Source organism: Sus scrofa, chromosome 3, assembly GCF_054392235.1.
Source record: "Sus scrofa isolate SSC_HxYL_T2T_F1_AM1 chromosome 3, Sscrofa_HxYL_maternal_Yorkshire_Landrace_v2.0, whole genome shotgun sequence".
Classification (NCBI taxonomy): domain Eukaryota; kingdom Metazoa; phylum Chordata; class Mammalia; order Artiodactyla; family Suidae; genus Sus; species Sus scrofa.
The window spans coordinates 71,785,613-71,799,857 of NC_139385.1; the positions used below are offsets into that span (position 1 = coordinate 71,785,613).

The 14,245-nt window shown below is 41.6% G+C and overlaps 1 protein-coding gene across 1 annotated transcript in view; it reads right to left on the reverse strand.

Annotated features, from left to right (window-relative positions):
* KCMF1 (potassium channel modulatory factor 1) overlaps positions 1-14,245 on the reverse strand; it is a 32,219-nt gene that overhangs the window by 6,108 nt on the left and 11,866 nt on the right. The window contains 3 exon segments of the mRNA XM_021087303.2: positions 3,021-3,303; positions 5,306-5,480; positions 8,727-8,828. Of these exon segments, the coding sequence (XP_020942962.2) occupies positions 3,021-3,303; positions 5,306-5,480; positions 8,727-8,828 (560 nt within the window).

Here is a 14,245-nt window from a genome sequence, read left to right on the forward strand (position 1 = left end):
TCTGAGAAGCCCAACAGTAAATAATAAACGATTTTTGTTACTTAGTTTCATCCAAGTTTATTTGTTCAGGAAAAAACTGAACATAAGTAACTGTTTATATTCCTTAGAATATATAAAATTCCAGGGAAAATTTTAGGGGAACACTGCCTTAGATAAACCCTATGAGTCAGGATCAAATGACACAATGAAAGATATGGGAAGTGGTCTATAAAATGCAAGGTATTACTTGACGTATGGTATGAGATGACAGAAGGGGGCCTTCAAGAAGCCCCCCCCAGAACCAGAATCTAAGGAAGGCAGTCAGAGGCTACCCACACTGTGCCCTGGGTGTCTGGTGGAGAATAATTACACCAAGAAAAGTCCCACTTAAAAGCTCACTGAGTCTGGAATTCACGAAACAAAAATTAAACCAGAGTGGGGCAAAGGTGGGAGGATGTCTTTCCAAAAGGCAGTGGGGTAAGACATTCATTCGGTCCCCAGCCCAGCGAGCTCGCAGCAGAGACGCACACTGGCAGGGCTCCTTTCTGAGGCAGGTACCCAGATCTGGCAAATTACAGGCCTGCTGTTGGTCAGTCCCTACAGGTAAGGGTACAGGGCAGAAGGACAGATCCATTTGCGGTTCTGTGATTTCTTTATGTTGAAGCAGTATTTTCTGGTAATAATGAGGCACAGTTACTCCCTTTGCAGAGATAATCCAAAGATAAATCCCCCACTTGAAACTCCTCCTTAGATGCATAATAAATGATAATAAGAACCATTAATTGAGCCTTTATTATGTGCCAGATACGACTCCATTTCATCCTCAAAACAATTCTCACTCTCATGGGGCAAAATTCATGGGATATTATGATAAAACCGAGATTTGGAGAAGTGAGTAACTGGCCTAAGGTGCAAACTAGTAAGTGGCAAAGCTGGGGCTCTTGACAGGGGTCCTGTTTGCAGGGCTCTGAAAACATTTTTAAAATTCTGTGTCTGCAATATGTTATTTACAACTATACACACGTGCCACTGTACTAACAGAGATGTTTAACAGTACAAGATAAAATATACACAGAAATAATGTTTTCTTCTAACATCTAATTGTCACATACACATTTTGGAGATAACTGATATATGACACTAATTCTTTTCTCCATTTTACAATTTTTACTTTATATTCCTCTATACTTCATTAAAAGCCCAAATGAGTCCAGATTCATATCTGCTGAGCCTCAGTCTACTCATCACTGCTCTTTCTAAAATCCTTTTATTTTTAAAAGTCACAGAAAATGCCTATGAGGAGAGCTGCTAATGGGAGTTTTCAGAAGCAAATAAGAACTCTGCTCCATCCAGCAGAGTCATTTACCTTGTGTACTACATGTTTTTTACACTGCAGTAAACCATTTTTTAACACAATTACTTTTGTTGTGTGTTAAGTATTCTTTCTTTTCTTTTTTTTGGCCATACCCGCAGTGTGTGGAAGTTCCCAGGCCAGGGATCAAACCCGAGCCACAGTTGTGACCTAGGCCACAACTGCGGCAACACCAGATCCTTAATGCACTGTGCCACATAGGAATTTACTATGCTAAATATTCTTTTTTTTCTTGTCTTTTTTTTTGCCATTTCTTGGGCTACTCTTGCGGCATATGGAGGTTCCCAGGCTAGGGGTCAAATCAGAGCCATAGCCGGCAGCCTATGCCAGAGCCACAGCAACGTGGGATCTGAGCCGCGTCTGTGACCTACGCCACAGCTCACAGCAACACCGGATCCTTAACCCACAGAGCAAGGCCAGGGATTGAACCTGCAACCTCACGGTTCCTAGTTGGATTCGTTAACCACTGAGCCACGACAGGAACTCCCTATGCTAAATATTCTTATTTTCTCTCTTTTTAAATGGCCGTACCTGCGGCATAAGGAAATTCCTGGGCCGGGAGTCCAATTGGAGCTGCATCTGTGACCTAAGCTTATGGCAACACCAGATCCTTAACCCACTGAGCCAGGCAAGGGATGAACCTGTGTTCTCACAGAGACAACATCAGGTCCTTAACCCAATGAGCCACAACGGGAACTCCTAAGTAATTTTATTCTTTAATTAGAATTTAAATCCCACTTCTTTAGAAATTCTCAGGAGAGGAGCTCCAGTCATGGTGCAGTGGTTAACGAACCATGAGGTTGCAGGTTTGATCCCTGGCCTCGTTCAGTGGTTTAAGGATCCGGTGTTGCCGTGAGCTGTGGTGTAGGTCGGCGGCTACAGCTCTGATTAGACTCCTAGCCTGGGAATCTCCATATGCCGTGGGTGCGGCCCTAGAAAAAAAGACCAAAAAAAAAAAAAAAAAAAAAAAAATTCTCAGGAGAAAACCATCACTATTTTATAGAATCTTCTCTTGTACCTTTGAATATTTTATGCGATTGAAATTGGCAATAAAAAGACAGTAATGTTAATTATGATACTAAATGTATCCTATGTCCATATATATAATGATACGGCAGTTATGCTTTATGGGCAATATGGGAAAAGAAATTCATATCTGATGATGATACACTTGTTAGAACAAGACCTTGAACTTTCCTACTTTACATAAAATAAATTATTGTTTTTCATATTTTTAAGGAAATACTGAATATGCATTTTTTTTTTCTTTTAGCTTTTTAGGGCCATATCTGTGGCATATGGAGGTTCCCTGGCCGAGGGTCCAACTGGAGCTGCAGCTGTCAGCCTAAGCCAGAGCCACAGCAATGCTGGTTCTGAGCCCCATCGGTGACCTACGCCACAGCTCACAGCAATGCCCTATACTTAACCCACTGAGCAAGGTCAGGGATCAAACCTGCATCCTTGTGGATGCTAGTCGGGTTCGTTAACCACTGAGCCACGACGGGAACTCCCTGGATATGCAGTTTTGATTAGAGGTCTGTGAGTTTTAAGAATCTGCTCAAAAGCAGAGGCTTTAAGACGATACATAAGCACAAAAGAGAAAGATCATCTCAGACTACGTAGTGCTAATAAAACATACTTCTCAAAGTTACATTAACAAACCAACTACCTTGTTAAAAGAAACTGGGAATTCTGGACAGTTTGCTGACTGCTTTCTGTGTTAGCTGTGTTGGTTGTTGCTGTGGATTGTGTGATTGTAGTGGTGACACTGCTTGTGTTAGTACGCCGGGTTGCGTTGCGTGCAGTCTCCAGTTGTTGCCGTGCTGCCTGGGCATGCTGCCGTTCTAGCTGCAGCTGCATCTGCAGTTGCTGTAACTGAGAAGCGGAAGGGCCAGAGGAATTAAGCTGTCCTCCTGCAGAACGTCTCACTCCTGATAACTGAGATAAAAGCTCTGCCAATGGAAATGAAGACAGTTAACGTCCACTTAAATATGAGGAAAACAAATGCTACAGATCATTCTTTTACAAGAGGAACACTAACAATGACCATCAACAGGAAAGCAACCTGTGGCAACACAGTTTCAGCTGGGAGCTCAATACCTTTTAGGATGCCTCCAGGAGGCAGGAGTTGCTGTGAATGGGGAATGCAAATACATATGAATATCAACTCACATACAATTATTTTTAAGCAAAATGCAGCAAATTGTTTTTTAAGTTGTTTGCTTACTAGGCTAATTTAGTTATGCCTTCTCGTAGCAGTTTAGCACATTAAAGTGGTTCATCTCCCGGTCCAATCATAATATAAACCCTTTCGATGTGAGCTCCATGAAAACCAGGGATTAAGTCTACTGTTTCTGATACTCCCAGATCTTAGAACAGTGCCTGACACACAGCAGGCACTCAAATATTTATTTAATGATTGAATGACTATCAGAATTACATCCAAGAGACCTGCATCATTTCTAACCATGACCTCCGCACACTTGCCTTTGGGCTTCTTTCTCTGGAACCTTCTGGTACTGTTGTTTGAGAGCCCTGGATACCACTGCAGTGAGGGCCACTGGTGACACCCAGTGAAGAAGGGTAGCTTCTGACCATACAGCCTATTTAGGGGCATGTTTTGATCCAGACTCTTGTTTGAACAATGCTCAGCTCACGTGTCCCGGCCTTCTCCTCTAAGAGAGGTGCAGTAATTGTCTTCTCCTAAGTGGAGGGTCTGCTTCGCTCACACGAATTGCCTTTTCCACATTCCCAGGCTGGCAAATGCTCTTTATCATTAAAACTCATTAACAGAGCACATTTCTGTTTTATTGCTCATTGTTGTTTTATCCCAGGGATTCTTTTTTTTTTTTAAGGGATCCCAGGGATTCTTAACACCATTTTCATATAATCCATCACTAACATAAACTACTTTTCATTGACAGGAAAAAAACTGGAGAAAATGTCTCAATTTTGAATTCTGTTCCCAGAATATAACTTTTAGAGCCTTTGGATGAAGAAGTATTTTTAAAAATCCCCCAAACTCAGTTTTTTTGGGCTTACTACATATCCAAATGCCCAAAGTACATTTGGAATTAAAATTTTACACTGTATATCTCACATTTTAAGATTTTCTGAGTTAAAACTGTTCCCACTTTCATCACAGATTTACACATATTAGCATTATAGGGACATGTTCTACCGTGGGTACAGGCTTCCACCTGTGCTTGGGGGTCTTTCAGGATCTCGGGCTACAGTGATTTCTGAAATTTTGACTCTCAAGTCTGTGCTGGCTTCCAGGTTGGCCATGCACTAGACCAGTGCCTTGGCTATGGACCACATGTTCAAATATTGGTGGTTTTTTTTTTTTTTTTTTTGGCTGCACTCACAGCATGTGGAAGTTCCCGGGCCAGGGACAGAACCCACACTGCAGTTGCGGCCTGCACCACAGCTGCAGCAATGCCAGATTCTTAACCCACTGAGGCACATGGGAACTGCCCAAATATTGTTTTTTTAAAGTCAGATTTTCTCAAGCTACTAAAACATGCGTTTTCCATAACAAAATAGTTCTCAAATCAAGGCAAGGACAAGAAAGTCCTACCTGACTTCTAGGAGAAGAGCTTAAGTCTTTAGTCTTATCAATTAGTTCTCTTAACTGTGTACCTGTGGAGGTCAAACCCTGGAACTTTGGAGGTCTTTCGACTCTGAAATCATCTAGGATTTTCTTGGGTTTCATTGGAGGCCATAAATTCCTTGTTATCTTACACCTCTAAGTACTTAAAGAAACACTGGAATAATAAGAACTACTTTATGTGGTCTACTGTAAACATACTTTATATTTTAAAAAATTTAGGGGAATTTTGTCAAGGAACCTAGGAACGTGCTGAGAGGCTAAGAATACAAATCCTACCAAGAAATTTTAAAGGTAGACCCCGATCCCCAGACATTTCCTTTATTAATGTGAAACTAACTTACCAGCTATAGGATCCATGGCTTCCCTATTGCTTGGAGAATATGAACTCTGAGAAGAAGAAAGTCCACCAGTAGAACTGCTAGTAAAGTGCATGTTTGATCTACGAGCACGAGGACCTCCTAATCCTCGGCCGGGGTGAAACATTCTACGTACATGTCGAACACCACTCGATTCATCATAACTCCAAAGTTAAGAAAAGGACCCAAGTATTTCACAGAAAGAAAAAAAAAATATCACTTGAGCCCTTGTAAAATAGACATGCAGATTTCCTAAATTATAAGCATTTAAAAATAGCACATTTCTTGCTACACAGGAGAAAGTGACAGGGCATTGTAAATCAACTATAACAGAAAAAAAATAAAAATCTTAAGGCACATCTGCTGATAAAAAAAAAAAATGGCACATTTTATTTAGCATACAAATGTCACAACTCTATCTACGAGAGGACTATTTTTTTTTCTCTCTTTTATGGCTGCCTGGTGGCATATGGAGTTCCCAGGCCAGGGATCAGATCTGAGACAGTTGCAGCCTACAACATAGCTGTGGCAATGCCAGATCCTTTAACCCATTGTGCCTGGCCAGGGATTGAAACTTTGACCCAGTGCTCCAGAGATGCCGCTGATCTCACTGTGCCACAGCAGGAACTCCTATGAAGACCATTAATTCTAAAACTGACGTTCAAATACAAAGCAACGTGTGACTGTGTGTATACTGTGTATGTGTATTCGATGAGGAAAAAAAGTATCTCCATGTGGGAAGAAGTTTTCTTCCTAGACGACAGCTACAAGGACCAGAGTAACAGTGCCTAACACGGTGAAAGGTGAGACAGTCCCTTACCCTGACCTCAGTATTGAACTCCATATAAGTTCATACCAAAGTAACCACAAAAAATTACCATCAAGTTTTATATCTGATATATAGACTAATCAAACCTCAATGACCATCTGTAATGAGAAAGGAACAGTAAAAATAACAAATTCAGGAATGAAAGACTCCTTTTGGCTATTAGCTTTAATCTGTCCTCAAGTTTTGTTTTTTCTTCAGTGCTGCTGCTAAACAGAAAACCAGTTGAATTTCTTGTCAAGTGGACACACAGACAGTAGCAGCACATTTATCAAGAAGTCAAATTTCTAGCAGCCTCGACCACCTTATATATACCTGCGTGTGAGTTAAACTGAAGAAGGTCCTGAGGAGCAAACAGCTGCCAAAACTCATGAAGACAACACGGTGTTTCCACACAGGCAAGTGTGAGCGTGCAAGGAGGAGGGAGGGGGAGCCAGACACTGTAGCAGAAGAAACTTTCTTTAAAAGCAGCCAACAGAACAGCTATAAAATGTTAAGTTTGGTGCTGGCCTCCTAGCTCTTCAGCAGATGGGGACAGGGTGAGCAGCTCCAGGAAGCCCTCAGGCACCACCATAATGCACACTGTTTCTTGGCTGTATTCTTGACGGTGGCTTGGCTTCTACAGAAAGTGATGTTATGATCAACACATTTTGTTTTGTTTTATTTTTGTTGTTGTTTTTCTCAATTTTTGTTTTTGTTTTTAGATTAAGTGCTTTAAAATTTTTAATTTTATATTGGAATATAGTTGATCTACAACAGTTAGTTTCAGATATACAGCAAAGTGATTTTAGTTATACATATAACATATACATATTCAGATTCTTTTCCCATATAGGTTATTACAGAATATTGAGTAGAGTCTGCTATGCTATACAGTTAAGTCCTTGTTAATTAACTATTTTATATATAGTAGTGTGTATATGTTAATCCCAAACTCCTAAACATTTTGTTTTTAAAAAGTGCACTTTAGGAAGAGTTCTATCATAGTAGTTAAAAGTTTGGTTGCTTAGAAGCTAGACACTCACGTCAAACAAAATTACCACATAGCAGCAATTGAAGTACCTGAAAAATAAGTTATATGTCCAGCATAACTGCTATGCCAACATTCTACTTTCTAGAACTTCGTGGACATACTTGTTAGGAATCTAAAATGCAATATATACCCTCTCTTATTCCTATATTTTACATAATTTAATCTTCCACCAAATAACAAAAGACTCATAAAAATTTACAAAACTGGATATAGACAATATGGGATATTTGACTGAATGGATACTAATTTCACTAGAGGCCCTTGAACTTGCTGAAAAAGTGCAGGATAACAGCATGGTTTTAAATTTTTTGACTCGCTTCTCCATGAAGATGGAGTAAAGAATGGATCAAGTGTAACTCTTCAGGGTACTGTTATTGGATTCTTTCATACAACGCACAAGGACTCAAAGGCTAAAGTATTCATGGCCCGTTTGGGTTTTCATATTCTCTTGGAAAAAACAACAACAACAAAGAAAGCAAGCACCGCTTCTGTCATTTTGCTTTCAGTGTCCCCTGCATTGCGGAGAGCGTGGGTTCATTCAGTACTCACCCTAGACTGGCTCAGGCCAGGATGATATTCTAATTTCTCAGGAAGGTTCCATATCTTTATCTTTCCATTAGTTTCCACTTATCTTCCCCTGACTATAGGGCCATATTTCTCATTAGAAAATTAGGAACTGTGAGGAGGGGATGGGGGCTGTAGGACAAAAACCCCACCAGACATTTCTTCCTCAAATAAGTCTAAAGTTGAATTATGATTGCCAGGAGGCAAAGAATCAGAATGAAGTCTGGCAGGGAGAAAAGTTGTGATCACTGAAACCTCTACAGGAGAACAGAACCCTCAGTTAATAGGTGACAGTTTTAGAAAAACAGTTCATAATAGTTCATAACTTGAAACCAGAAGCACTAAGTCTACAAAATTAATTACCCTGGTGGAACAGTCATCTGGTGGAGATTCTAGGGAATACTGCCAGGAACTGTCATGAGATTAGCTTGGGTGGGGAAGCAGAAGTGAAAGTGGGAAGGAATCTAGAGCTGGACCCTGCTCAGAGACTGGGCAGGAGATGGCTCTCCGTGGAGAAGTAGACTCCAGAAGGGAAGGAAGCCCCACGAGGCACACCTGCCTCCATCCTGCCCATTTAGGGAAGGGCAGCAGACACTGGGGCAGCAAGCAAACACATCCTCCGTACAGTTAATGATTGCGATCCTAATGTGGATGAGCATTTTCATTTTCCTCTCTTGTTTGAAAACACCCTCCTGAAGACTCATAACCTGGTCAAACTGTCTTTAAAAAATCTGACGGTAATGAACTAAAGATGATGAGCAAGTGAGCTTTCACTTACTGAGCACAGTTCATGTAATAGTCACAGCACAGAAAAAGAACGATAAGAAACTGCATCTCAACACTGAGTTACTTTTGGGAAACGGTCAAATCAACTAGGACAACATGGAGGTTAGTTTTTCTCTTTGGGGATACTGTCCTTAAAAATAATCAAAGTAACAAATGTTACAAACAACTTTTTCCCTTGTTGCCTCTCAAAAGGATATTAAATCTCTAGGGGCTCTGTGTTCAAGTGTAAGATGAGCTGCAAAGTCATCCGTGACATGATTAGGATCGCCTCCAGGTAATGCTGCACATATTGGACAAATCTGAAATGAAAGTAAAGAAAGCAGATTTACTTACAGATGAACATTGATCAGACATCTTTCTGGATGAATATTTTACTGTAAATGTTACCTTGACCAGGTTGTAACCAGGCAAAACCATAGCAGATCCTGAGCTAGTGAACAGCAGTGGAAGCTGAACAAGACCCGCAGGCACCGATGCTGTGACTCTCCACTAAGCAAACCATCTGGCAGTGTCATACAGACAACTAAACACACAGGTCAAACCTGAGCTCTGGCAAAGACTTCTAACATTCTGGCTGATTCATCTGCATGGTCTAGTAAATCAGTTTCCATAAAAAGAAGTTTTTAATGTGCTATTTACTGCACATTCATGTCTGACTAAGTTCAGTCTTGAATGGTAAAGGCTAAGACATAAGCTTCCCCAAAGGAAGCTAGACTTAAGGACCAATAGCCAAACAAGACAGCAAAACTCCCATCAAAAATTCAATTGCATAAGTTTAAAATATTCTCAATGTGGTACAGTAAGAAAGTCAATGATTATTAATAATAGGCAAATATGTTCTATCAATTCATGAATGGAACTTCCAAGGGGGAACCAGGGGCGGGGCGGGGCAGGGGGGGGAGGGAGACCATTTTTAAAACTTTATTTCTCAGAGGGATGGGAAGTAGGACAAAAGCATGTGATCAGAGCAAGGTCAAGGAGTAGAAGGTAACCTCCCTGTGGGCCAGGGAGAGAAGGAGGATGCAGAACTACAACGTGTCCATGGGCAGAAGAGACTTGGTAGGTTGGGAATGTGGTTTTGGAAACAGCAGTTTCACCAGAAGTGGTGAAACAGAAGGCAGGAGAGAGGGTAAAAAAGCACAGGAATTTTCAGAGGAAAGGTCTTCTAGAAATCCAGCTGGGCAGATGATGGACTAAGAGTGGTAGCCAAGCCTTGAAGTATGAAGCACTTCAACCTTAAGGAACAGAGCCAAGAAGCGAGGTCTGATGCAAAGGAGCACAACGATGGAGCCCCAGGACATGGAGTTAAAGGTTTCAGCTGTGTCCCTCCAGGGGTGGGAGAGCCGAGGTAGGATACGAGAGTTATCTGGCCAATACGTGTGCCACTGCCTGGGTTCTTTCACTGGGAGTAAAGCTGGGCCTTTGGGTGACCTTACTGCCAGTTCGCAGCAGAGCAGAAGAGAGTGGCAGAACGGAAGGACAACCCTGGGATATGGAGGGAGAACAAACTACTCTGATGCCTCGAGCCAAAGCGAACACAAATCCCCATTTTCTAATGACAAGAAAGCAGAAGCGATGTGATTCCAGTTCCTCTGTGTGCAGTCAGTCAGCTGTGCTGATCATCTGCCCCAGGACTCGGGGAAACAGCCTTAAGAAAACCTAAAAATTCTCATGAAAAATAACATTTAAGCAAGACAATGTGCAAAGAAAGTAAGGAGGCCAGGATGGGACAAACCTATGAGAGAAAGAAGTAGATAGACAGGCTTGTGCCTTTTTGAGAAGATGCCAGAAAGGTGGTCAGATACTTTTTTCTCTGTCAGAGAGAAAAGTAATTTGATCTGTTCACAAGTTTACAGATTATCAACTCTCTCTTTACAAGGAACTTAGAGTTTGGTACCATTTCTGTGCTGTGACACTGTGGGGCAGAGTCTGATACACTTATTTTACTTTTCACATGTGTCAGTCTTGTAAACTCTTTTTGAGAAATGCAGGACATGTGATTTCTTTCTTGTTTGGGATTTGTGACCAGATTTGCTTAAAGCAAAAAGACTGGTAAGGTTTAAAGAAGCAGAAACAACTTCCAGATCATGCATAAGATTTTTATCCAAAGAGAAAACAACCACCAAAAGGAAAAGTCATCTTCCTTCTAGGATATTTCCTTTCAGACTGGCCTTTGGATAAACTCTATGCATAACCTGAAGTGCATAAAAATGCTGCAGCGGTTGCAGTTCTCTGAAGATGTGTGTAAATGAACAAAGTCTCACTGAGAACATGCATTCCCAGAAGGACAGAACAGAGAAATATGGATACCAGACAGACAAAGAATGTCCCTATCTTTGAGAAAGAGAGGTAAAATAGGGAAAAAAAAAAAAAAATCAAGATCCTTCAATACTCTATGTTAATTTCAGTTCTGTAACTCAAAATCTTTTAGATTTCATTCTAGAGGTAAAACAGCTGATGGCAGGATGAAGGTATTCAGACTGCCTCATTCAAGAGAAGTAACACCAAAACAAACACTTCCCTAATGACTAGGGACAAAACTACCAAGGATGAGGAATTACAGGGTGGGAGGGTCCTCTATTTTGGCAACTGGTGCAGAAAAATTAAGAGACAAGATTAGAACCAAGTGGAAGACGCTGCACCCTTGGGCCACCTGGAGCTAATCCAGATGAGGACCAGGAAGGGAAAACCAAGTGCTGATGGCACCAGAGGCCTGGTCACCTTGCAAGTTTTTACATGTTACACTTAGCGAGCTAACTCATGTTTTAGGATAAAAACTTTGGTAACTCAAGGCTGTACTTTCTGAGGGATAATGGAGGGAACAAGGGGAAGAGAGAAAAACAAGAGCAAAGTGGGCCAGGAGCAAAAGGGAAGAGGGGGGAGTGAAGAGAGGGCGAGACACCACTCTGGCCCTCTGGGGTACAAATTCGGCCATGCTCTGAAGGCATCTACCTCCACAGGATGGTACTTGATACCTTTTACAGGACAGGGAAGTTCCACACAGAGGATAAACTATTAACCCTAAAATTATGAGTTTGTCAATTTTAATAGTTATCATACCTCCACTGCCACAATGGTACAGAAATACCTATCACTCAAACAGGAAAATTCCATTGATTTTAGCTAACACATTAGCTTAACTTAAACAATTTGTCAACATTAAGGCTCACTGAATTAGCTTAAGTCAAATGTTCCCTCAACTTGGCTAAGGATATAATTTATCTCGAGTATTTGTTAAAAATATAGTTTCCTAATCCCTGCCTGGAAAGCGACTCTGAAAGGTTTGTGGAATGTGGAGTTTGACAAGGGTCTCAGGTGTTTTATAATTAGAAAGTCTGATAAATCTAGCTTAAACAGACCATGGTATTGAAAAATACTTACCCCATTGTACGAAACACCAGATGGCGTTACGTACTACCCCCCACAGCCTATTCACAAGTGTCCTTGCCATTCTCAGCCTTAGCCATCTTTGCCCTTGCTTCAGAGCTCCCTCCCCCCCCACCCCCGAGCTTCATCTGCCACAGGGGAGCACATCAGAGCACATCAGTCCTGCTTTCTACCTGCAGCCCTTTGGGAAGCCTAAACCAACGTGGTGAGGTGAGCCCCACACCAAAACAACGGGGCTTCCGATTCCCCACATGGTCCCAGTGTATGATGGCCAGCGGGCAACCAGTCAGGGCAGAGTCTTAACGTAAGTGGTCACCAGCGTCTAGAACACACCTTCTCAAGTCATCGTTTCACATGTAAATACCAAGGCACTACTGAAATTGCAAAACCGTTTTTCCTGTGACAGGTTATGTCCATACAAAAATAATTTAAAATCAGCATGCTAGGCTTTTGTTTTTAAGCAAGAACGCCATACAACTATCAAGTAGTCTAAAGCAAGTTCAGATTTCCCCCAGCCTCTTTCTTGAACACCCACTACAGATGGCATCCTCTGTCTGGCTACTGCACGGTGCTTTATTTTATTAATTTTTGGGAGCTGGGTCTGCGCCATAAAGAAGTTCCAGGCCAGGGATCGAACCCATGCCACAGCAGCAACCCGAGCGGCTATAGCGACAATACTAGATCCTTAATCTAACCCACTCTGCCATGAGAGAACTCCTAGAGTGCTTTAAAAACAAGGGAGAGTTAAGTTCCCATGACATGATGAGTTCTTTTCTCCTCACTCTCCTCCCACCCCCTTTTAGGGATAGGCTTCATAATGCCTTTCTTGCCCATTTTGTTCACTGGTATTTTAAAATATGCATTTTAAAAAACTGTCTATCTGATCCAGCATAGAACCTGGTTTTAACTGAAATAGGACTGCAGCATTATTATAGAGGCTAGCCTTTCACCAAATCATCAGGCAGATGCTGCTGAGCTAGGCTGGTTCCTCACCATGAGGATTTACTTCGTTGCATCATCTTCTCAGACGACTTGAAACTGCCCTTGAACTCAGACTCTCTGGGACACCATGCTTCTTCTTTTTCTTATCTTTTTTTTTTTTTTTTTTTTTTGGCTTTTTAGGGCCCCACTCACAGCATATGGAAGTTCCCAGGCTAGGGGTCGAATCGGAGCTACAGCCACCGGCCTACACCACAGCCACAGCAATGCTGGATCTGAGCTGTGTCTGCGACCTACACCACAGCTCATGGTGTGAGCGAGGTCAGGGGTTGAACCCACATCCTCATGGATCCTAGTCAGGTTCGTTAACTGCTGAACCACAAAGGGAACTCCCACCATGCTTGTTCTTAACAGTCAACACCTTAAGTGAAATAACTGCCTTGGCAACTGGCATTTCTTGACCATGCTTCTGGATCACAAACTTGATAAATTCATTTACTTCTTTGATCTAATTTTAGATCCATGAGAAACTTTTTTTCCCCCTGCACCTAAGGCATGCAGAAGTTCCCAGGCCAAGGATTGAACCTTTACCATGGCAGCGACCCAAGCCACAGCAGTGACAATGTCAGATCCTTAACTCATTGAGCCACCAGGGAACTACAAGAAACTTTTTTTTTACATGAATATCTGTACAAAAGCTGTAGATTTCCCTATACCATTTTGATTGTTACTTTCTGTGACACTAAATATCTGAGGCATCATTTCTCTGACAATTGTAATCTTATTACAGGCAGCAAAAGCTTCTTTGTAATTTCTATCCTTTTTTGATCCATGCTCATCCACATAGTCATTATGATAAGGTTCATCCCGTTTCAAAAGACCCACAATCACTCAAACCCTACCATCCTTCCCTTCCCAAGTGAAAGCCTCGGTGGCAAAATGATGGAGAAAATGTCAGTCCCCTGTATAGGGGTTAACTTCTCGACTGACCACCAAGCCAAGTCTAGTTTAAAGGTTCTCTATTATCTGACCTCACTTGGCTCATTCAATTTTATTTCCTACTACTTCCATAACAAATCAATCCCGTACCATCCTCTCCACCTACTATATATGTTCTTTCTCAACAATGAATTTGGGTTCATGTCTCTTCTCATTCGGTCCACTTTTCAAAATAACACCCCCTTTTCAAGGCCTACCTCAAGTCACAAAGCCCTGACTCCTTCTTACATTTTTATCCAGCTGTGTCAGAAGAGCTAGTTTGGTTTTTAGTGCGGGTAGAGGCCATGTTTTAAATCTGTCATGCTCATGGCCACCATGTCTGACTCCAAGGATTTGATGACTTCAGAAAGCACTGCCCCACACTTCACGTAATAAGTGTAATATTCTTAGT